The sequence below is a fragment of the Mustelus asterias genome, chromosome 4 (genome assembly GCF_964213995.1).
Source record: "Mustelus asterias chromosome 4, sMusAst1.hap1.1, whole genome shotgun sequence".
In the NCBI taxonomy this organism is placed as follows: Eukaryota; Metazoa; Chordata; class Chondrichthyes; order Carcharhiniformes; family Triakidae; genus Mustelus; species Mustelus asterias.
The window spans coordinates 106,777,261-106,802,166 of record NC_135804.1 but is presented as its reverse complement, the minus strand read 5'-3'; the positions used below and the strand labels follow the sequence as shown (position 1 = coordinate 106,802,166).

The 24,906-nt window shown below is 43.0% G+C and overlaps 2 protein-coding genes across 2 annotated transcripts in view; one reads left to right on the top strand and one right to left on the bottom strand.

Moving 5' to 3' along the window:
• The first annotated feature begins 1,624 nt into the window (after positions 1–1,624).
• Positions 1,625–18,432, top strand: LOC144492363 (uncharacterized). Its single transcript, XM_078210362.1, has 9 exons — positions 1,625–1,705; positions 1,809–1,913; positions 8,827–10,500; positions 12,070–12,169; positions 12,820–12,968; positions 13,366–13,478; positions 15,924–16,013; positions 16,122–16,244; positions 18,268–18,432. The coding sequence occupies exons 1-9, from the start codon at positions 1,639–1,641 to the stop codon at positions 18,430–18,432; spliced, it is 2,586 nt and encodes an 861-aa protein (XP_078066488.1). The 5' UTR covers positions 1,625–1,638.
• Positions 18,125–24,906, bottom strand: part of srpx2 (sushi-repeat containing protein X-linked 2) — a 50,690-nt gene continuing 43,908 nt past the window's right edge. Inside the window, exon 8 of the mRNA XM_078210363.1 lies at positions 18,125–23,269. Within this exon, the coding sequence (XP_078066489.1) occupies positions 23,089–23,269 (181 nt within the window). The 3' untranslated portion in view covers positions 18,125–23,088. The remainder of the gene's footprint in view (positions 23,270–24,906) is intronic.

Below are 24,906 nucleotides of genomic sequence, written 5' to 3'. Positions count from 1 at the left end.
CAATGATTCATATATTACAGTTTTGTACAACACTATTAGCAACAGTAGTAGGAAAATGGCGGGGAGACACTTAATGCCTTTTCTACCCATCACTGTGCACTGGGGATCTCGTGCAACGAAAATAGGATTAGATTCGCATCATTCCCGAACACATAGCTATCAGCAACATAAACAATAGTTATTTCCGTTTAAGTCAGCCTTAAATTTTACCCACAGCCATAGGATTAGAGCAAGCATTCTTTACCATCACGCCAGTCATTGTGAATGGTTCAATGCTATCCAAATATTGTAAATTACATTGACGGTAATGCAGTCGTTTCTTTCTAATAGATAGTTGATCAAGTATGTGGTTTCCCGCAACCTTGTTCTATAGTTCTGAAAGGACAGCGTGATAACCAATTATTAATGATTTTTAAGGACAGGTTGAGAGCTAAAAGATGGGATAGATTTCCCAACGCCCAGAGGAAAACCTATTTGATGAGGTTCAGCACCATTCCTCCTTCTATTTTTCCAGTTGTATTGCCCTATGTCAGTGGAGGGTGGCCTTTCTGCCCTGGTAATTCTACTAAACCCGGTAACCGGGTCTTGTTCAGTAACGTTGGCTCCTAATGTTAACTAACACTGCTCTGGATTTCTCCAGATCCTGGGGTTCACGGGGAAATGGTAGAATTCGGCAGCCTCGATCGTCTGGTTTATTTCAGATTTCCAACGTTTCCCTTCTGGAGAATGATTTGCAAATGTTGGCAATGATAAATAACACAAACCCCAGCCCGTGGGTCAGAATCTGTAGGGGGCCGGGGGGAAGGTTCATGTTCTGGCTGGTGGAACTGCCCCAGTCACAGGAGCTGACCGTCCGGTTAATGGGACCATAGAGTGTCACCTCCCTGTGAGTATAAATTGCTACCCCCACCCCAACAAACCCAACGTTGATTTTGTTCCTGTTTAAAGATTGCTGTTTCGGTGCCACCTTCAGAAGGTTGTTACTTTTTTTCCTCCCGCTGTTTTTCCTCCCGCTGTTCCTCCTCCCTGTTCATTAAGCTTATGGTATTTGCTACCAAATAAACCTGTTGGACTTTAACCTGGTGTAGTGAGAAGTCTCACTGTGTTCACCCCAGTCCAACGCCGGCATCTCCACATCATTTTTTTTAAAAGCAGAAAGAGCAATTCAGCCTATTTATCATTCAGCATTTCCCTCAGGAGATACCTCGTACCTCGGATGTGACAGGTTTCTTATTCTAGTTCATTATAAAACAGATGCCAACGTTTTATATTTAAAAATATCTTTTCATTTCACTCATGGTTCTAGAAGATGTGAGAACGAATGGATTTGTGTGATAAAAAATATCCTGTATGAAGACAAACAGCTTTTTGTGAAAGCCAGCTCCTGTTGGAAGTTTCCTGCTAGATTTGCATATCCAATAGGCGTGTTGGGTGACTCAGAGGAGGATATGAAAGAGTTGATATAAAGAGCAGCAAGGCTTCTGTTGGCTAAAGCAGGAGCCGAGGTGTAGGCAGCAGTATAATGCAGTACAGAGATTAAACAGGCTCCTCTCTGAGATATTGAAGCATCTGATCACATTTCAGAGGTCAGATCAGACAGCAACTTTTCAATACATTTTTAAACTTCCAAAACTTGAGATGCCGCAAGCGCATGAAGTAAGCGAGACGCTGCACTATTCCGTGGGGATCCTGGCTACATGTGCAGGTAAATGCTGAAAATGCACGGTTCTCGTTAACTCATGAAAGTGTTTTCTTCCAACTTTAAAAAGAAACCTCCTTCTTTATTTCCCTGTTTTTGTGTGTGCCAGGTGCTCTGTTGCTGGCTGTGAGTCACTACAGCACAGTCCCGCTGATTCCCAGCTCGGCTCTCGGAGTTTTGCTACTTATCGTGGCGGCTCTTCTATGCTATACTGGTAAGTAACGATGTACTGCCATCATAAAGTTATTTAGTAGCATTCCAGTCTGTTGGATTACAATGTAAACTCCTCTCTGCTTTGTGTTCAGCACATTCTCCAGTTGGAACGTTCCCCAATATCAAGCACAATGATTACATAGAACATAGAAAGCCACAGCACAAACAGGCCCTTCGGCCCACAAGTTGCGCCGATCACATCCCCACCTCTAGGCCTATCTATAGCCCTCAATCCCATTAAATCCCATGTACTCATCCAGAAGTCTCTTAAAAGACCCCAACGAGTTTGCCTCCACCACCACCGACGTCAGCCGATTCCACTCACCCACCACCCTCTGAGTGAAAAACTTACCCCTGACATCTCCTCTGTACCTACCCCCCAGCACCTTAAACCTGTGTCCTCTTGTAGCAACCATTTCAGCCCTTGGAAATAGCCTCTGAGAGTCTACCCTATCCAGACCTCTCAACATCTTGTAAACCTCTATCAGGTCACCTCTCATCCTTCGTCTCTCCAGGGAGAAGAGACCAAGCTCCCTCAACCTATCCTCATAAGGCATGCCCCCCAATCCAGGCAACATCCTTGTAAATCTCCTCTGCACCCTTTCAATGGCTTCAACATCTTTCCTGTAATGAGGTGACCAGAACTGCGCGCAGTACTCCAAGTGGGGTCTAACCAGGGTCCTATAAAGCTGCAGCATTATCTCCCGACTCCTAAACTCAATCCCTCGATTAATGAAGGCCAGTACGCCGTACGCCTTCTTGACCGCATCCTCCACCTGCGAGGCCGATTTAAGAGTCCTATGGACCCGGACCCCAAGGTCCTTCTGATCCTCTACACTGCTAAGAATGGTACCCTTCATATTATACTGCTGCTTCATCCCATTGGATCTGCCAAAATGGATCACCACACACTTATCCGGGTTGAAGTCCATCTGCCACTTCTCCGCCCAGTCTTGCATTCTATCTATGTCTCGCTGCAACTTCTGACATCCCTCCAAACTATCCACAACACCACCTACCTTGGTGTCGTCAGCAAACTTACCAACCCATCCCTCCACTTCCTCATCCAGGTCATTTATGAAAATGACAAACAGCAAGGGTCCCAGAACAGATCCCTGGGGCACTCCACTGGTCACTGACCTCCATGCAGAGAAAGACCCCTCCACAGCCACTCTCTGCCTTCTGCAGGCAAGCCAGTTCTGGATCCACAAGGCAACAGCCCCTTGGATCCCATGCCCTCTCACTTTCTCAAGAAGTCTTGCATGGGGGACCTTATCGAACGCCTTGCTGAAGTCCATATAGACCACATCCACCGCTCTTCCTTCGTCAATGTGTTTGGTCACATTTTCAAAGAACTCAACCAGGCTCGTAAGGCACGACCTGCCCTTGACAAAGCCGTGCTGACTACTTTTGATCATACTAAACTTCTCTAGATGATCATAAATCCTGTCTCTCAGGATCCTCTCCATCAACTTACCAACCACTGAGGTTAGACTCACCGGTCGGTAATTTCCCGGGCTGTCCCTGTTCCCTTTCTTGAATATAGGGACCACATCTGCAATCCTCCAATCCTCCGGAACCTCTCCCGTCTCCATCGACGATGCAAAGATCATCGCCAAAGGCTCCGCAATCTCCTCCCTCACCTCCCACAGTAACCTGGGGTACATCCCATCCGGTCCCGGCGACTTACCAACCTTGATGCCATTCAATAGTTCCAACACATCCTCTTTCTTTATGTCCACATGCTCGATCCTTTCTGTCCACCGCAAACCAGCAGTACAACCACCCAGATCCCTTTCCACCGTGAATACCGAGGTAAAGTATTCATTAAGCAGCTCCGCCATTTCTAACGGTTCCGCACAAACTTTTCCCCCTTCACCTTTTAAGGGTCCTATGCCTTCACATCTCATCCTTTTACTCTTGACATATTTGTAGAAAGCCTTGGGATTCTCCTTAATCTTACCCGCCAAGGCCTTCTCATGACCCCTTCTCGCTCTCCTAATTTCCTTCTTAAGCTCCTTCCTACATCCCGTATACTCCTCTAAATCCTTAACACCTCCTAGCTCTCTGAACCTTCTGTACGCCTCTCTTTTCTTATTCACCAGGTTCATCACAACCTTCGTGCACCACGGTTCCCGTACCCTACCAACACCCCCCTGTCTCATCAGAACGTTGTCATGCAGAGCTCCAGACAAACATTCCTTGAAAATCCTCCACTTTCCTTCGGTACTTTCTGAGAGAATTTCACCCAAAGCAGTCCCACCAGACTATCAGACATAGGACCAGAATTAGGACATTTACTTTGATCATCTATTTCTTACCCCAAATTTTCCCTGTTAAAGTGCCAATTTCTGGTGGGATTCAACTCTGGGGAAACCCGGAATCAATTGTTTCCAACGGACAGGGGCCAGCTTGTCAGCGGTCACTATTCGCTGTTTTCACCTGGTCCCAGAGCATGGTTGGCAGCTGTTCCAGTTTAACTGCTTCTTCTCTCTCTTACGGCCCTCATTCACACTGTCTCCTTCATATGCAAGCCTAAAAAAATATTTATAGGATCAAGAGAAACCAGAGCAAGCCTAAACAATATAAACTGACTCTTAACCAAACAGACTTCAGAGTCAAATCCAACCAGAAGTCTCACCCAAAATCTACACATAGCACTTTTATGTAGAGGTCACTGAATATTGAGCAGGAGCTATGGTTATTTCCTTCTCTCTGGCCCAAGGATATATCCACACTGCCCCAGCTTCTACACTAGGTAAAATCAGCTAACTTTACAACACAGCAGAATTAAAAGGCAAACAGTTCAACCAAACAACTGTGGGGCCTGCTCCTGCCCCACTGAAATGATTTCTTCCTATCTTCTCTTTTTTTCTCCCTTTGTCCAGTTTCTTCCCATACACATTCCTGATTCCTCTGATGCCCTACGCCATTTCAACAATTTCCAGTTCCCTGACTCTAATGGCCTCCCCATCACTCTGGATGTCCAATCCCCCAACACCTCCATCCTCACCAGGACGGTCTAGGAATCTCTGCTTCTCACCTGAACAATCCCCATCCACCACCACCCTCTTAAAGTTTATTTATTAGTGTCACAAGTAGGCTTACATTAACAGTGCAATGAAGTTACTGTGAAAATCCCCTAGTCGCCACAATCCAGCGCCTGTTCGTGTTACACTGAAGGAGAATGTAACATGGCCAATTCACCTAACCAGTAAATCTTTTGGACTGTGGGAGGAACCCAGAGCACCTGGAGGAAACCCACACAGACACGGGGATATCATGTAGATTCAGCACAGACAGCGACCCAAGCCGGGAATCGAACCCGGGTCCCTGGCACTGTGATGCAGCAGTGCTAACCACTGTGCCACCATGCCACCTGGTTGAACTTATTCTCCCATTGAACAATTTCTCCTCTGAATAAAAGGTGTAGGACACCCTGTTCCAATTCACTAATACCCCCAATACCTCATCCCCTTGCCATGCAATCACAGAAGGTGTAACCCTTTGCCTCCTGCCTCCTCACTCTCCAAGGTCCCAAGCACTCATTCCAGGTGAAGCAGTGATTTACTTGCACATCTTTCTATCTGTCGACTGTATTTCCTGCTCACAATGTGGTCTCCTCTAAGCACAGACTGGGTGACGGCTTTGCAGAACACCTTCACTCAGTCTCCAAGCATGACCCAACCTTCCAGCCACTTGCCATTTCAGAATGATATTGGACTCAAAATGTTAACTCAGTTTCTCTCCTCACAGGTGCTTAGTTTTTCCAGCATTTTCTCTTTATATTTTAGACCAACATTAGAGCTGGTTACATTTCTGGTCGATATGATTCATTGCCACTACATAAGTTGCTGCATTCCCCTATTCAACCACCAGGTGACTACAGCTGATACATTCAGATAATCATCAACATGAATTTACAATTCAAATAAGCCTTTGTGAAAGCTAGGATGATGCTACTGAAAACTCACTGATTCTCATATTGATGGAAGATGGGCATGGCATCTCTTGAACCTTTTAATTCACTTCATTTAGAACACATTCTGGGATGATACATTCAACTGAGGCTCCCACCTGCCCACTCCAGTAGGTATTAGTTTGAAGAAGGGCAGATAGATTCTCCCCGTGCTCTGACCTACATTTATACTTCGAACGTCACTGTTAAAACAGATTCCATGGTCTTTATCACATTGCTGTTTGTGGGATCTTGCTATGTGCAAATTGGCCACCACATTTCCTACATTAATGTTGCACATAGTACTTGCAGGGTTATCTGGAGTAAATCGATTTAAGACAAACTTTAAAAGAATAAGAAATGAAATGTTTGGTAAAATACGAAACTAATATATATCCCTAAAAGACAACTCCTGGAGTTAAGAAATTAAGGCAACACGTGAGGTGAGAGACAGTATCCAACTCAAAGAATGTGAGAAAAAGTTCACGGGGATGATCTTACCTTTAAAATTCGAAGTGCCGAACGAGTATTAAAATGGGAGAGAATTGCACTGATTTTTTTGGGGCAAGCTGCCAATCATACGGCACAAAGAAGAGAAAAAAGCCCAGATGTGATTCTCACCAGTAGGGCGGGACGGAGCCTAATATCACCCGGAAAATGACTGCTGAGCTCTAGGGGTGCCATTGCGCAGGTGCCCTGATCTCCCAGTGGGCTGCATGCACACTGGGAGATCTCCTGTCACCCCATACCCCCAGACATCGTCGCACTCCCTGATCACTGCCCTGGACATCAGTGATCCCCACCACACCCCCGCGTCCCTCCCCACCCCCCTCAATCGCCGTCCTGACCAATGCCAATCTCCAAAGCCTTCTCTTCAGAGTACTCCCTATCTCCCATGTGCAGCTCTCCACCCCCCCCCCCCCCCCCCCACCTCCATGACCCTACCCCCAACATGGGCCTACCCCTTCATGCCCACCCCCTCAGGTCCCGACTCCTTGGCACTGCCCAGTGTCTGGTGGACAGTGCCAAGGTGCCCAGTGGGCACTGCCCGGCCCTGCCCCCAACCACCCAAGGTGCTTCAATGGCCTCCATTCCCACCAGTAAGTCCATTACATCGGGTCTCCATTGGTGGGGACCATACATGATCGTTGCCATTGAGTACCTCGATAGATGAGCATTTAAGGGCAAGTGAGTCTGGATGATAGCGTTCGGGACTCACTAATGATATTTAAATAAGGTAATGAAAATTGAACTTGATTTCCAAAGCTGATTTTGCCGGCAAAACAGGGCTGGTAATCGCAAGAGGTGAAAAACTGGGTGTGACCCTGATTTTTTTGCCTCTTGCCCAATCTCACCGGCTCACTACGCTGATCGACCAGCGGGATGAACCAGTAAGAGCGCCTCCATATCTTTCAGACTGAAAGGTATATAAAAAGACACCAATACAAAAAATTGATGTATGATGGGAATATGAAAAAAAGCTTTTAAAAGACATGAAAGCTAACAATAACTGTTTAGAAATATATTAAGAAACCTAGATAAAGTGGAATGGGAGCTCATTAAAGACTTATGTAGATGCCTGTGTGTATGTTGACTATAAAAGAAAAAATGGAGAGTAGGGATTAAGATTAGCTCCATAGGCAAAAGCTGGGAAGTGTGGTTCCACAGGGAGTGGTTGTTGCTGTGATCTCTGTCGTTCATGCATTAATGATTTGGAATTGGTACAATTTCAAATTTGCAAATGACACCAAAATGAGAAGTGTTGTAAACAGAGGAAAAATGTACAGTGTGAGGTGGTGCATTTTGGTAGGAAGAATGAGGAGGTAACATATTGCTTGGATAATAAGAGCCAGAGAAAAGGGATCAAGGGATATAGGTACAAAACTAACTAGAAAATAGTAATGCATATTAATAAGGCCAGTAAAAGTAATAAACCAGCAATAGGGTTGATTTTTTAGATTGAATTTACTGAAAAACAAAGATGTTATATTAACCTTGAGTGAACCTTGTTGAACCGCGTTTACTGTGCACAGTTCTGGCCTTCATATAATAAAAGGATACAGGGGCATTGGAGAAACTGTGAAAAAGATTCACAGGGATGATTCCAGCACTGAGAGGTTATAGCCATTCCAACAGGTTGGGGGTCTTTACTCAAGAAAATAGATAGCTGAGGGGTAACCTGATAGAGATCTTTAAGATCTCTAAGATAGAGTAGATGTGGAAAGGATGCGCGGGATATTCCACGTGCCCCCACCCCCCTCCCACCCCCCATAGCGTGTTTTACAATGGCAGAGGTGGCCCACCATGGGCCAGTGGTGGGACCCTCTCGTCTTGCCATTGTCAATGTTGTTTTCTGTTGTTTGCATCCTCCGCTGCCAGGGAACCCATGGCAGGAGGCCATTGTCAGTTAGACTGGAAGATCCTGCTGGTGGGAGCAGCGGGAAAATCTCGCCCACTGTTTCCATTTGTCGGCAAATCCAAAACTAGAAATCATCGATAGAAGATGTCCAAAGATGTGCGGGTTAGGTTGAATGGCCATGCTAAATTGCCATCTCTCGTCAGGGTGAATAGCAGGGTAAATAAGTGTTGTTACGGGGATAGAGGTTGGGTGGGATTGTGGTCGGTGCAGACTCGATGGGCCAAATGGCCTCCTTCTGCACTGCAGGGATTCTCTATGAAGATAGTCACTAATAAATCCAATAGGGAATTCAGGAGTAGTTGAGACAAGTAGCATTGATGCATTTAAGGGAAAACTAGATAAGCACAGGAGGAGCATGAAATAGAAGGATAGGCTTGGATGAAGTGGGGTGGAAGTAAGCTAGTGTAGAACATAAATGCCAGCATAGACTATTGTGGCAAATGACCTGTTTGGGTGCAATGTAACTCAGTGAATATGTATGTATATGTGTAAGATGCTTCTTTAGTCTCCTTTACTTTTTCTTTTTTTCCCCTGCAGGCATAAGGAAGTGTTCAAGACATGCTGTGCTTTTTGTGAACCTGTGCCTGACAGTATCAGCTCTCTGGTGTGGATCTGGTCTTATTCATATCTTGATTGGGGAGAAAGTAATTCAAGGTGATGGGATCAGGAATGCTCTTGTCCCTGGCTACTCAGCTTTCACCTTAGGGCTCTTCATCATTGGGCTGGTGGGGTTAATCCAAAAGGAAGCGATCCTTGCTGTGATTGCTTTTGCCATTTCTCTTGCTACTGCCCATGAAATTGCCAGTTTATATGATCAATCGTTTGGGCGTTCTGCGGTAGCTTCAAATTATTTGATTGTATCCTCTATGGGGCTTTACTTTGGGCTGGGTCGTGTTTCTGCATTCTTAACTAAAGGAAAAATCATTTTCCCAGGGGCTAGTCTGCCTAAAAATAATTCCTCTCTGAAATCAGAAAGCATCAAAAATGACACAGTAGTTCTGGGGTACATGACAAATATGCTATCTGCCAGTGTATTAGGATGCCAGGTTTTAGGTGTAACTTCCAATCTGTTTGTTGGCCAAGTCCCCTGGCTTTGGACGGCAGCTGTCTATCAAATTGTTGTTTGTGTTCTGTCTTATAGAGCCAATGATAGCCTAACTGCTACATTCTTTGGTTTTACCTCCATATTAAAATTTGCAGAAGGCTACGCTTTTCTTTACAAGCTCTGGCAAGACGACCAGCCCTTCTTCCCAGTTCCAGTCCCCATTGTTCTTGCTATCCTTTTCTTTGTTCTGGCTCTGTTTCTGACAAGTAAAAGTCTTGTTGATGGAATTTATTTGCTTTTTTTTGTTTCCTATTGTATTGCAGTGGCAGCTCACCCAAATGGCTTTTTTCACGGTGGTGCACAAGGTGTCAGTGTGGCCATATTTGTGGCATCTGCTTGCTTAATGTTAGTTTCTCTTTTCAATAGTACTGGATCCTTCACTATTCCCACTGGAAAGGGGATCATAAAGGGTTTAATCATTAGAATGAATGCATTAACTCTGAAGTCAGACAAAGATACCCATAGTCCTTATTTGGGATACTCCAGATATTCAGATGCTGAGATCCTAGCTCATGCCTGCAATGTTGTGGCTGCCTTTGCCATCACTGCATCAGTCAATGCTTCTGCACCTTTAGCCACTGTGGTCCTGCCCTGGATAGTCATTCCTGGGGGAGTCTTGCAGCTTCTTTGTGGTTCAATCTCTTTTTCTCGGGGTAAAACCCTGGAAAGTTGTGCTTTCATTTTGTATGGTCTAATATGGATAATCTGGGGTTTGACCAGATACGGTGGTCTTTACGGTTCCACTAGGGGGTTTAGTATTTCAGTAGGAATTATTTGCTTCCTGCTTTTTAATTGCTTTGTGGTGATAGGGACTTGCTTTCTTAATGCAGCGTGGTTTGCCTTTTCTCTCAGCTTTCAGTTAATTCTGATCAGCTTCCTATTGGATGCTATTAATTCAAATCCTTTTGGATATGATATTGGGGTCACCATCATTTTTGGTTTGGTTAGCTTTTACTGCTTTCTGGCCACCCTCTTTAACCAGAGCTTTGAGAGTCCCCAGTTGCCCTTAGGGCATGCCTGGGCGAACCTGTGTGGTTTTGGACAGGGCAGCTCCAAATGCCCTCATTTGTCTTCAAGAAAAACCAGCTCAGTCAGAAAAATTGCAGGTAAGGTTCAGACGAACACTTAAGAAAATGTTAAGTACAAACTCTGCCAACTCACAATTGTGTTCATATATGTAAGGATAGACAGAGAAACATGTTACTAAATTATTTTGTACATTGATATGCCTTAAATTTAATCTCTAAGGCAGGTGGTTATTCCCTGCAAGTACTAATTGCATAATTACTAGACTGATAGTTTTAAATCTGCTCTATGTCTGGTGTGTTTCCTGATGTATTGGAAATGGTTTGTGAAGTAATAATATAAAATCCATACAGTGTAGAAGGAGGCCATTCAGTGCATCAAGCCTGCAATGCCAACAATACCACCCAGATCCTATCCTTGTAACCCCACATATTTACCCTGCTAGTCTAAGGTGCAATGCAGCATGGCCATTCAACCTAACCCGCACATCTTTGGAGCGTGGGAGGAGGACCTGGAGGAAACCCAAGCAGACATGGGGAGAACGTACAAACTCCACACAGTCACCCAAGACTGGAATTGAACCTGGGTCTCTGCGCTGTGAGGCAGCAATGCTAACCACTGTGCCACCATGCTGCTCTAGGAGTGCAAATTTGTTTAGGAACATGATAAACACCTTCCATAAAGTACCCTGTTGGCTCTTGAACCTACTTATACAGTCTATATAATTGATTAAGATATAAACAGTAGAGAGGAGGGGGTAGGAAGCGATGGCATAGTGGTATTGTCACTGAACTAGTAATCCAGAGACTTAGTGCAAGATCTGGGGACACGGGTTCAAATCGCACCATGGTGGATGGTGAAATATGAATTCAATAAAAATCTGGAATTAAAAGTCTAATGATGATGACAATGAAACCATTGTTGATTGTCATAAAAACCCATCTGGTTCAGTAATGTCCTTTAGGGAAGGAAATCTGCCCCCCTTACCTGGTTTGGTTTCCATGTGACTCCAGATTCACAGAAATGTGGTTGACTCTCACATGCCCTCTGAACTGGAGGGCAGTTTGGAATGGCTAATAAATGCTGTCCCCACCAGGGATGCCCACATAAAATAAGTACATTCTGAGTTTGCTAATGATGCAATATTAAGTCTTGGCAAACAGTAAGAAAGGTGACAGAAAAATGCAAACAGATTAGAAACATTGGCTCAGCATTATCATGAGAAGAATGAAGTGTTAGAATTTTCTTTTCCATTGTTCCCATACATTTAAATGATAATAAATATCTAAAAAGGCAAGATATAAAACAATATGAGGAAAGGGTGAGCACACAAGATTAGACTAGTAACTCCAGTGTGACAGTATGCATTGGCCTCGGTTTGATGGGCCAATGCCTTCTCCTGTATTGTAATCTCCGATTCTTTCCATCAGTATTTTATCTGGTTTCCATTCATTCCTGGCTTTCCATTGTTTCACTAGTACTTCCTGGTATTCAGTGTCTTTCACCTGGTGATCAATTAGTCAGAATTCCCACAAAACCTTACAGTTTCCTACTCCAAAACAAAAATCTTCGGCAGAAATGTTTTTGATGCTTTTTTTTCCAGATTTATGAAATAAAGAAAACACATCAGAACTTTTTCTTTTCTGCAGAGATTATGAAAAATGGAGGCACATGTGGTGTTCCAACAGACACTGTGTATGTGCTGGTGGCAGCCTGCAATCGCCCTGACGCTGTGGAAAAGGCTTACAAGTATGATCTTTCTCCATTCTGTTTTCTTTTAAGTAGTACCTTCAGAAAAGGGTCATCACAGTAATAAATCTGACAAGACACCTTTAGTACATCCGGACACAGAAAACAGCAGGGTGTGGGATGATTTGCTACTGTTTATAAAAAACTGAGATTTAAAGCATGAAAATTCAACTAGAGAAAATATAGTATAATTTTGTCCAATTTATTGCCAAACTGACATGGTAACATTGTAGCAAATCTCATTTCAACGCTCATTAGGTCAGCATTGACTGGTCTTAAAATTAGAATAAGGAATGTCAAGTCTTCGCATGAGTAGATCGCACCATATTTATGAAGTTTCAATTCATTTGTCATGGGGTGTAACAAGTAAAGTAACAACATCCCTCAGATTAAAAATCTCCTCTAAGGAATCCAGAACCGCTTCCTTGATTATTTTTTATTAAATAAATAGTGATATACATGGGGATTGAAAGATGATCGAGTCAATTTCCTCTTTTATCTCCAACCTATCTTAAATGGCATATTCTCGCACCCACTCCCCGCGCCCCCAACTCCACCCCCCAATATAAGGGATCTTTTGAGATTTATAAGAATGGAACCAACAGACACAAACAAAGTGAGAGATTTTATTTCCTTTTTTATTTGCACAGTACAAAGAAACAGGCCAAAGAGAGGCCAATGTCTCTCTGGATCTCTAATATCGCACAACTAGAACCAGCAAAACATCTGATAAACCCTCTACTCTGGGACTTCATGCAGAAAGTTTGGCCTTCGTCTATCAGTCTTGTCATCCCCAGAGGTAAGACCCTTTGTTACATTCCATATTCTCCCTTCGTGATTCATTTGTTCTCCTCATTGAATCTGTCAAGTGTCATTTTCCAGTTCAGTTGGCATTTGGGCAATCTGTACTCTTGCAGTGTTGCTCTTCAGCCAGCTTTCTGGAGGTCTGAAAATGCAGCCTGGGAGGACTCGCTCACTGCTTTTACTTCCTGAGTTTGGTGAAGTGTCTCACCTCCATTGAAAAGTTCACTGTTTGTCAAGATTAGAACAGAAATATTCTGTACGTGTCACAGACTCAAACCTTTTTGTTGGAATTCATGTCCCATTATGTCAATACTCCTTGTTGCAATACAGAGCATTGTGTTTAAATCACAGTTAAATAAATGTGAGAAAATAACTAACTTTATCATTTGAAGGTGAATGGTTGAACTTATTCAGACTGGAATATGCAGATAAATACATTGGAACTCCTCAGAGCATTGCCATTCGAATTCCAGACTGCACTGTTACTACACATCTCATTGATCAGGTGAAATACTTAATTCTCCAAATAGCTCCCACGCTGTTGAGTATATGAGCTATTTTCTTGAATTGTTGTGTCTTAATTCAGTGGCAACTTTTATAGAACCTTTGTATGTTTCAATGGAAAAGGTCAATGAGGTAAATTTACAATGACATAAAAATGTCTTATTTTAAAGTCTATCACATGTAAAAAGGAAATACTAGACACCTCTCAGTGAATTATACACTAATTAATGGATAGCAGATTGTGATTATTAAATAGTTGGAAACACAATGGGCCCGATTTTACCATCACGTTGCGCCCATTTTCAGGCGTGAAAACTTGGTAAAGTCAGGCATGAGGCCTGTAGCATGATCCACGCCTGCCTCCACGCCGGTTCCCCCTTTACCAAGGCCCAAAAATGGCACGATCGGGACCGTCCCCGAAACGGGTATGACGGCCATTTAAATGTATTTGCATGCATTTAAATTGACTTAATGGGCTGCACGCCCAACCTTACCGGCACTTCCCCCTTTACCACCATGTTCGCCCATCCAGAATCGGCGCAAAACAGACATGCTCCACAAAAGTCTGATTCGGGCGTTCCAGTTAGTGAGGAAGTAGGTTCCTAGAGTCCGATGGCTCTCTGCTTGAGATCAGTGGGGGGAAGGGGTGCAGGAAGGGGGGTCTGCTGCCACTCTGCCTGAGATCAGTGGAGGGGAAGGGGGGTCAACTGCCACTTTGCCTGAGATCAGTGGGGGGGGGGGGGGGGGGTCCGCTGCCACTCTACCTGAGATCAGTGGGGGGGGGGGAGGGGGGTGTCCTCTGCCACTCTGCCTGAGATCAGTGGAGGGGAAGAGGGGTTTTGCTGCCGCTCTGCCTGAGATCAGTGGGGGGGTGGGAAGGGGGGGGGTCCGCTGCCACTCGACCTGAGATCAGTGGGGGGGAAAGGGGGTTCTGCTGTCACTCTGCTTGATCGGCCTGGGTGGCAGGGGCGTGGGGGTATAAGAGGGTCAGCAATGGTGGGGGCGGTGGGGCTATGTCTGTGGTGGGGGGATGGGGGGGGGGGCAGGGGGAGGCATTATCTGGCCCGGGAGGGATGTGGCAAGGGAGCTGCATTCTATCATTTTCTTTCCTGCACATGCGCAGTTGGAGGCGCTGATCGGAGCTGCAGGTTTTGGCCGTGTTAAACCCCGCCCACAGGCTTGAGCAGCGCGATTCGGAATCGCTGATATTTTTACAGGTAGAGTGCGAAGGGGGCGCTGCAGAACGGGTCTAAAAGTCGGATCTGAAACACTCCCAGTTTCAAGTCCAGCCAGCACTTAGAATCAAAATGGTAAAATAGGGCCCAATGATTCATCCAGTACTCTGCTAGTTGAAGTTTACGTTAAATCTTTAAATCCAATTGCTAAATGAGGAGGATTTCCACCTAAGTGCTGTTTTGTTTATTATCCTGAATGGGATAGTGAAAGAGACTGCATTGAAAAAACAAAAATAGGCTTCCATTCCTTGTGATTGTCGAGTAGACCCATTTTGGTAGCTTCCACTCTTGCTGGTAACAGGCAGGAATCCCCTGCCCTCACCCTAAATAGGAGTATGTGATATATTTGGGACCTAGATGAAATTTTGAGCTTCCATTTGGTAGAACATGCACTGTACCAGCCTTATATGTGAAAATGACCATAGAGAAGCCAAACTAGTATCCCTTAGAAACTACATTACTTAGAAAACAGGGTGGCATTTTTTTTAACCAATTATTATGGGGCTTGGAGAAACATGAATTTAACCTGAATTTTAATTCAGGTCTTATCTAACTTTCACACTTTTCAGCAGCAGTTATTGACAAATCATCAGATGCAGAAAACCATTACTGATTTTCCTCTCACTTGTTCATTATTGAACCCTTACTGACTCCCTGAGCTAGATTATACATTATTGAGGGTGAGCCCTCTGGTTCGCTGGCTCACCCCATTTTAGTGTTTCCTTTGATTAGTATGAGGTGGGATTCTGCCCATCTCCAAGAGGAGGTCTTGCCTCATTGAACTGCTGACCAGACAGCAGCAGCTCTGCATGCCTGCAATATCAACAGGAGTGATGGCCATTGCTGGTATTGCAGATAGGCCACGGAGATGGCCTCATAGTTAAACCTGCCAGATTGCACATTGAATATTGGCCTCTCCCACCTACCATTAAATCAGAATAGCAGACAAGAATTGCCCACTTAATGGCCTCAATTTGGCCATCAGAGGGCCACCCACCGAATGTCACCCCCACTACTTGTATATTAATGGTGGGGCAGATGGGTAGCCAGCGGGCATGTCACCAATGTCACGCTGTCCTAATTTATAAGTCTACCCTCCTGCTTTCCCACCTATAAAATTCAGCCCTTTGGCTGAAATCTGTACAGAACAGGATTGAGCCTGGGCTGCCTTTCTCTGATGGACTAACTAATCTCTTCCTGTACAAATTCAGGTGGGACCTATTGCAGTGACATCAGCAAACCCAACAGGAGAAGCAGACACCACCCACCACAATCAAGTCTACGCCAAACTTGGCGACAAGGTTGTTATTGTTTACAACTTATTCTTTGACAATTCTTTGAAAATAATTCCGCAATGGTGTGTAAAATTATAGCTGCTCACTTACGGACAATTTTTATCCCTGGTCCAGGTTGATGGTGTATTGTGTGATGGGCCTTCACCGGAGAATATTGCCTCTACAGTTGTGGATTGCACCAAGATAGAGTCAGGGACACTGGGTTTCTTTAGAGTTGGTCTTGTGCCCAAATCACAGGTATGATTTGTGAATAATGTCCGGTTGCTTTGATGTCACACATGTGCTCAGAAGTCTGCTTCTAAGCGGTTTGAAATAATGAAAGACTGAAGGTTTACAAATTTATTACTAATGAGGAAGACATTTGATTCCACCTCATTTATAGATCCAGAAAGGCTCTCAAATTATCCTCCTCCCTCATCCAACTCCATTTTACTATCACATTGATTCTTAAATACTACCAGGATTTTCATTCTCACCCTGTATCCACCACTCAGTGTGAAAAGCTTCCTGATATCCGTGCTACATTTGTTTTTTACAATGTTGAATCTGTGTCCTATTCGCATCATTTAGTTTAATGTAACCTTGCAGGTTTGTGTGTTCCATTTACTGTCTTAAGGTCACTCCCCAGACGTTTCCTCTTAAGGTTGAAAAGCACAAGTTTTCTCCTCATAACTCATTTCCTTAGCACGAGAATCAGTTTTGGGCTTCTTCTTTGTAGTCTGTCTATCCTTAGATTGCTTTTCTTGTGTCTGTGTTGCAGAACTGAGCACAGTGTGTAAGGTGCGTGGACTAACCAAAGGTTTCTTTCACCTTCATTCTTAACTATTTCAGTACTATTGGTGACATAAGTGTGTTGTCCATTTTCTCTCCTGTATGCATTATTTTGTTCTTGGTTGTATTACGTTTCACCTCCCATTGTTCTACCTAGTTCGTTTATCAAATGTGCAATTACAAAGCCATGCTTGAGTTATTGAACTGTTGCAACTGTTTTTAAGTAAAGTATGCAAATGAGGGAAGACCCCACTAAACATGAACACAAGCTTAGCAGGACCACTTGTTCCTGCAGCCCAATTTAAGGGATCAAGATCAAACTAATTGCTTCAACTGTTTGGGGGGGAGGGGATGGCCTAGTGGCATTATCGCTAGACTATTAATCCAGAAACATAACTAATGTTCTGGTGACCTGGGTTCGAACCCCACCATGGCAGATGATGGAATTTGAATTCAATAAAATAAATCTGGAATTAAGAAACTACTGAGAACCATCGTCGATTGTTGTAAAAACCCATCTGGTTCACTAATGCCCTTTGGGAAGGAAATCTACCACCTGGATTGGCCTACACGTGACTCCAGAGTCACAGCAATGGGGTTGACTCTCAACTGCCCTCTTGCAACTAGAGATGGGCAATAAATGCTGGCCAGCCAGCCGATGCCCATGTCTTATGAATGAATAAAGAAATGTTTGCAATACAGCAATGCCAACAGGCAAGGACAATGGCTTCACAGCATGTGTATTTTTCAAAATACAATTGTCATTTTTTCTATTGGAAATCCTTTCTGTTGTTGGGGTGTCAAGTCCTCGGATCCAAATGATGAGATCTGGGCCAGCAGGCTGCTAGGAAGACTGTCACATCCAAATCTAATACTCACATCCACACTAAATAGCAGTCAGGAGTGAGAAGCCTCACCACACATACTTGCAGAACATAGAACATAGAACAGTACAGCACAGAACAGGCCCTTCGGCCCACGATGTTGTGCCGAGCTTTATCTGAAACCAAGATCAAGCTATCCCACTCCCTATCATCCTGGTGTGCTCCATGTGCCTATCCAATAACTGCTTAAATGTTCTTAAAGTGTCTGACTCCACTATCACTGCAGGCAGTCCATTCCACACCCCAACCACTCTCTGCGTAAAGAACCTACCTCTGATATCCTTCCTTTATCTCCCACCATGAACCCTATAGTTATGCCCCCTTGTAATAGCTCCATCCACCCGAGGAAATAGTCTTTGTAAACCAGAAGTATTGACATCCATATAGGCCCCAAGTGCCCATGGCCTCACAACTAAGATTGGTAACTGTAAAAATCAAGAGTCAAACCAGGAATATCTGGTGTATAGGGTGTGGTATCATATTTATTCATTAAACCATCACAGAAATATAGTAAAATATTCTGGGAATAAATATCTCTTTAGCCCTAAAGTTCAAATATTGTGTTGAGTACCTGCTTATTAATTTTATGTACATTTTGACTGAAGGTCTTGCAGCTGTTTGAAGAAGTGCAGAAGAAACATCTCAAGGGTCATGATAATGGTGGATTCAATCAGGATCATACAGAGCTGAATACATTTCAACATCCACCAGTGACAGATACATATGATAACCCTGCCTTCATAAAAGAGGAAGAAGAAAACAAGTTGTAATGTACAGATATTATTGAAATAGTCCAATTTGTATTTGACTTGAATATGACTTTATGAACTTCAGCATCTGTGGAACAGCCACCCCACAGGTTCCCTCTCCTTTTCTGAAGACATTAACAGAACCTGATACATTCCAGTACTTTACCAAATTGACCATTCTTAAAGAGTCTAGACAACAAGTGGACAGGTATAACCTGACGCTGTTCTTATTTAGCATCATCGTACAGGAACATATTTCTTGAGTTGCTTTCGTAAGTATGAAGCAGTTAAACTCCATGAAAAACCAATTATCCTGATGTCAGTGGATGTAACCACTGGATGATTGTGTTAAAAAACACATTTGGAAAAATGCAATATTTATTGTACTTTGAGCATTTTGTAATAAATATAGATTTTTTTATTATAACTGAATTATTGTATACTTTGACAGTGATGTAACTGATTGTCAATGTGTTACTGGATGAAGAAATGGTTTAATTCCCAGGCTATAGCATTTATTGCTGTATCTTTACATTTTGATTTCTTTCGTGCCCTATAATGGCGTGAAGGCTTGTTGCTCAGTGCCCTAGTGACTTCTTGGAGATCATCAGTAAATCCCTGCACTTTTAAGAAAACGCCCAGGCCCGCTTAAGTTTTTTTCCATCTTTCCATGAGAAAACTGTGATACCCCAGACAAACGAGGTTCCAGTGATCTGTTTAATGCTTATCTATGGATGTAAGATGCTTGTAGGATTTTTTTGAACACTTGAATCCATCTTACCGATATTGCACAATCTCAAAGGTCTTTACTCATAAATCCATGTACAAATAATATTCTTTATCAGTACTACCTTTGTTCCATCCTGATGGCATTTGTTTAGTTTCAATCTTGTCACAGTTCAGCAAGCTTAATTTTAAAAGACTGAGAAATAAACATATTTTACATCAGCACTATTTCCAACTTCTCAGATCATGCTGGTTGAATGTCAAGGCTAGCAATTATGTCTTTATTTTCCCTTACATTGTCAAGCAACACCCAACTTAGTTACACCCACAGAATCATACCTTACAGCTAATGTCCTGGACTCCCGCAATAAATGTACCACGGGCAGGATGAACACAGTGGAGGTGGCAGCACAGGTGTATACAGTCGGGAGGGAGTGGCCCTGGGAATCCCTCAACATTGACTCTGGACCCCATGAAGTCTCATGGTATCAGTTCAAACATGAGTAAGGAAACTTCTTGCTGACTACCACCATGAATCAACCTCCCTCAGCTGATGAAGCAGTAATCCTCCAATGTTAAGTACCGCTTGGCAGAAAAACTGAGGGTGGCAAGAGCACAGAATGTACTCTGACTGGGGGGCTTCAATAGCCATCACGCAAGTGCCCCTACTGACTGAGCTGGCTGAGTCCAGAAGGACTAGCTATGTAAATACAGTCATTACAAGAGCAAGTTAGAAGCTAGGAATACTACAGTGACTAACGCACCACCTGGCTCTCCAAAGTCTGTTCACCTACAAGGTACAAGTCAGGAGTGTGATGGAATACACTCTACTTACCTCGGTGAGTGTAGCCCCAGTCGAGAAGCTTGACCTATCTAGGTCAAAACAGCATGCTTGATTGGCATCCCATCCACCACCTTAAGCATTCACTCCCTTCATAACCTATGCACAGTGGCAGCAGTGTGTACCATCTACAAGATGCACAGCAGGAACTCACCGAGGCTCCTTCAACTGCACTTTCCAAAGTCATGACCTTTACCACCGACAAGAACAAGTTCAGCAGATGCGCAAGGACAGTACCAGCTGCAAGTTCCCCATCCTGATTTGGAACTATATTGCAGTTCCCTCACTGTCACTGAGTCAAAATCCTGGAACTCCTTCTCTAACAGTGCCATGGCTGTAGCCTCATTTTTACAGGCTCCAGTGGTTCAAGAAGGTTGCTCACCACCACCTTCTCAATGGAATAAAGAATGGATAATAAACGTGGGCCTAGTCAGTGATGGTCACATCCCATGACCATATAACAAAAATTAGACCGCATCCTTGTTAACTACAGCAATATTAAGTTAATTTACAGTGTGACATCAAGGTTAATCAGAAAGCCACTTTCACTGTACACCATTTACAATAATGATGTATTTTCAGGAAATATTTGATTCTCCACATCTTTGATAGGCAGATTGAACACTCAATCAGACTGAGACTTTGGCTAAAAAAACAGGAGGCAGTTTATTTATCACAGAACAGCTAAATGGACAGTATTCAGCACAAACAATGCCAATTATGAATCCTCAGGAAAACCAAGCTGCTTTCCATAAGCCAACTCTTAACTTTAGAATAAACCTTGCAAGCGGCTCTTGCATACAAGAATCCTTCCTCATATTTCGAATTGATCAAACCCTCTGCTAACCTGACAGTCTGGAGAGTTAAATGCTGTCAATCTGAGCTAACCTCACACTTAGAAACTTCCAGCTAAAGTGTTCCAATGACTCATTGCACCTTCCCCTTCTCGCAGGTCAAACCCACGTCTCCAGCCCAGGCAGCTGTTAATTCAAAATTGTAACCTCCAAGTTGTCAAGCAACTCAGCATCTAGAATTTGAATGTGATGGTACATTCACTGACTTGTGTCGGAAACCACTGTCCAGCCAGCTACCAAAAACACCATTCATCCGCCTAATAACAATGACTGCATTCAATTATATTAGTGCTTTTCTAATCGAAATAAAATAAGGATTTCAAGCCCATACTGATGGCTTTGGCCTTCGGGTCTGCTAAGCATATTCCTGTACTTAGTTACATTCACATTGGAAGTAGATCAAACTTTAGAAAGAGATTACAATATGAAGCTGGATGTATGAAATTGAGATCTATTGTAAGAGATGAATTGTTGGTTTTAATAAGATTATCTTGTCCCTCTGAAAATGTATTATGCCATATTATGGTTTGACAGAGTAGATAGAGAGAAACTGCAAGAAAAGGATCAAGAATGAGAGGGCACAGGTTTAAATTGATTTACAAAAGAAGCAAATGTGATGTAAGAAAATACTTGTTCACACAGCGAGTGGTTCAGGTCTGGAATGTACTGCCTTGAAGTGTGGTGGAGGCAGCTTCCATTGAGGCATTCAAGAGGGTATTTTATAATTATTTGAATAGAAACAATGCGTAGGGGTACAGGGAAAAGGCGAAGAAATGGCAATAGGTCGTTTGGAAAGCTGGTGCAGACATGATGGGCCAAATGTCCTAATTCTGCACCCTAACAATTCTATGATTCTGTGAGAAATCCCAGCAATTCACTGTCAAAATGACAATTGAATGAATAGCAGATTGAAATGAACTCCCTTCAAAACAAGAGTAATTTTTTAAAAATTGCTGAACATAAATCAACAAATGGAAAGCAGTTATAAGGATAGGGGTCATGGTAGCTTAATGCTTCTGTTACTGGCCCAGTAACCCGTAGGCCTGGATTAACAATTTGAAGACAGGAGTTCAAATCCTACCACGGCAGCTGGGGAATTTAAATTCAGTTAATAAAAAGGAAATTTGAAATTAAAAACTAATATCAGCAATGGTGAACATATACAGGATTGCTGCGATAACCCATCTGGTTCACTAATGTTCCTTTGGAAAGAAAATCACACCCCATCTGGCTTATATGTGACTTCAAACCTACAGGAATATAGTTGCCCTCTGAAATGGCCTTGTGAGTTATTCAGTTAAAGGCAATTAGAATGGGCAATAAACGTTGATCCTGTGAGCGATGCTCAAATTCCGTGAATGAATTTAAAAAAAGATCATGCCAGCATTGATGGCCAAAACTTTGCAGAAAAATTTGATCAGTGTTTTTGGGAAGTGGGCAGTGTTAGATGATGTTGGATCAAAGATTAAATTGATATCCTGGAGGTTATCATTGATAGTTTCATAGAAAGTTTAGAGTTTTCTCTGGAATTTTCCTCGGGGTTCTTCATGTCTCTCAGGAGAGTAAATAAATTAGGGAACATCTGTGATTGGCCAAATGGCGTACCATTCATCAGGTGGAGCAGGCTTGGTCATCTCATGTTTCATGTTTGTTCAAATTCCTATGTTTTAGAAAATGTTTTGTGATTATATACATTTACAAAACTGCAATTACAGGTATTTAAAAATCAACTGCGATTACAGAAAATTAGCTTTGGTAAGTTGTACTAATGGGGAAAAAAAACAAATTTCAAAGGCTAATGACGGAAATGGCCCTATTAGAAGTTGAGGAAAGGATATAAATGTGTATGGAGCAACTTGCAGACTGAGGCTGAGATTTCACAATTTGATGAGAAAGATGAATCAATGCCACGGGCTTCTAAGACATCAGTACTCCTCCAATTCTGCCCTCTTGGGCATCCCCAATTTTAACCATTCCACCAGTCACTCCAGCCTTTAGATGACAAGTCCTAAGCTCTGGAATTCTCTCACTAAACCTCTCCGCTTCTCTTCCTTCTTCTAAGGCACTCCTTAAAAACTTGCTCTTTGACCAAGCTTTTGGCCATCTACACAAATATCTCCCGATGTATCTTAGTGTGAAATTTTGTTTGAAAATGTTCCTGTGAAGCGCCTTAGAATATTTTACTATGCTACAGGCACTATATAAATACAAGTTGTTGTGAGTGAAAATGTAGAGAAGACTGGTCAAGTTTGAGCTTTAATTGCAGAAGTTTTCCTTTTGTTGTAGGATAATTCTTTCCTCCGTCTGGAGTAGGTAATTATCTATGAATGGAAACAGCTCACTGGATGTGACTGGTTGAATATAACGTTCCCTGTCTGTGCCATACTTGTCAATCAAGACAACGTTAAACTGCATACTGGGTAAGTAATAGACTTGTCTGCAAAAGGAACCAAAAAGAAGCAGAGGTTATTAAGGCTGCAAAACAACTTTCACAATTTATCAGCAGAGTATGAATGTTGTTCGTGCAAAGGTAGTAACTAATATAACAATATAACAAGTAACATTCTGTAAAATGTAAAAAAGGAGTACATTTCATTCATCAACATACATTTTTTCTTCCCAAAACTCTGGGGGATATTCCTTTCCTTCTGATCTAACCTCTTTTCTGAACAATAGATTCAATACAACTGCATCATTCTCAGTGTGTACTTGTGTACTGGCAGCAAGGCTTACACAAGGTTAATGGCCAATCCTATGCTCCCTTGGATCCTTCAACCTACATTCATGACCCTAGCTGGCCACCCATTCATCAGGATTCTGGGGGCAAGCCACAGCATCTTTCTACTGACTGCCCAACAACCAGGTTCCAAGAAAAATGAGATGGGAACCTAGGGAGTCCCCTCATCCCCAATGTATAGCTCTGCAATGCGCCTGTCCTATGGCCCAGATCCACCTTTTCTCCTCACTCTACCTCCCCAAACAAATGCCCCTGGAATAAGAGTCAGGAAAATCTACAAGGCTATATGTTTAACCTGGCAAACTGTCTCATGAAGTTTTAGATGCTTTAACTCAAATACTTCCGTTCATTATAAGAGTGCCTCCAATGGCACAGTGTCTGTACTACAAATGACCTGAGAATCATTACATTGGGTAGGAAGACATCATCCTACAGCTGAGGTTTTTCTGCCAACCAAAATATCAACAGCTTGTGCCAACAATACCTGATATCAAAAAGGCAATTTTACGTTTGGCTCCAGTTGCCCACTGGGACAAGCCAGCGTACTTCTTCAACAAAATCCAAATAAAATATCTGCTACCAAACTACCTCTAAATATTTATTGGAAATCATGGAGCATAGTGACAAGGAATGACCACAAGAGACCTGTATTTGTTGCTTTGTGTTTAGGATTAGGTGAAAATTCAATAATCATTCTACTTTAAATAACCTCACCATTGAGTTATAGAGTCATAGAGTCATAGAGGTTTACAGCATGGAAACAGGCTCTTCGGCCCAACTTGTCCATGCCGCCTTTTTTTTAAAAAAACCGCTAAACTAATCCCAATTGCCCGCATTTGGCCCATATCCCTCTACGATTACCCATCGTACCCATGTAACGATCTAAATGCTTTTTAAAAGATAAAATTGTACCCGCCTCTACTACTTCCTCTGGCAGCTTGTTCCAGACACTCACCACCTTCTGTGTGAAAAAATTGCCCCTCTGGACACTTTTGTACCTCTCCCCTCTCACCTTAAACCTATGCCCTCTAGTTTTAGACTCCCCTACCTTTTGGAAAAGATATTGACTATCTACCTTGTCTATGCCCCTCATTATTTTATAGACCTCTATAAGGTCACCCCTCAGCCTCCTACGCTCCAGAGAAAAAAGTCCAGGTCTACTCAGCCTCTCCTTATAACTCAATCCATCAAGTCCCGGTAGCATCCTAGTAAATCTTTTCTGCACTCTTTCTAGTTTAATAATATCCTTTCTATAATAGGGTGACCAGAATTGCACACAATATTCCAAGTATGGCCTTACCAATGTCTCGTACAACTTTAACAAGACATCCCAACTC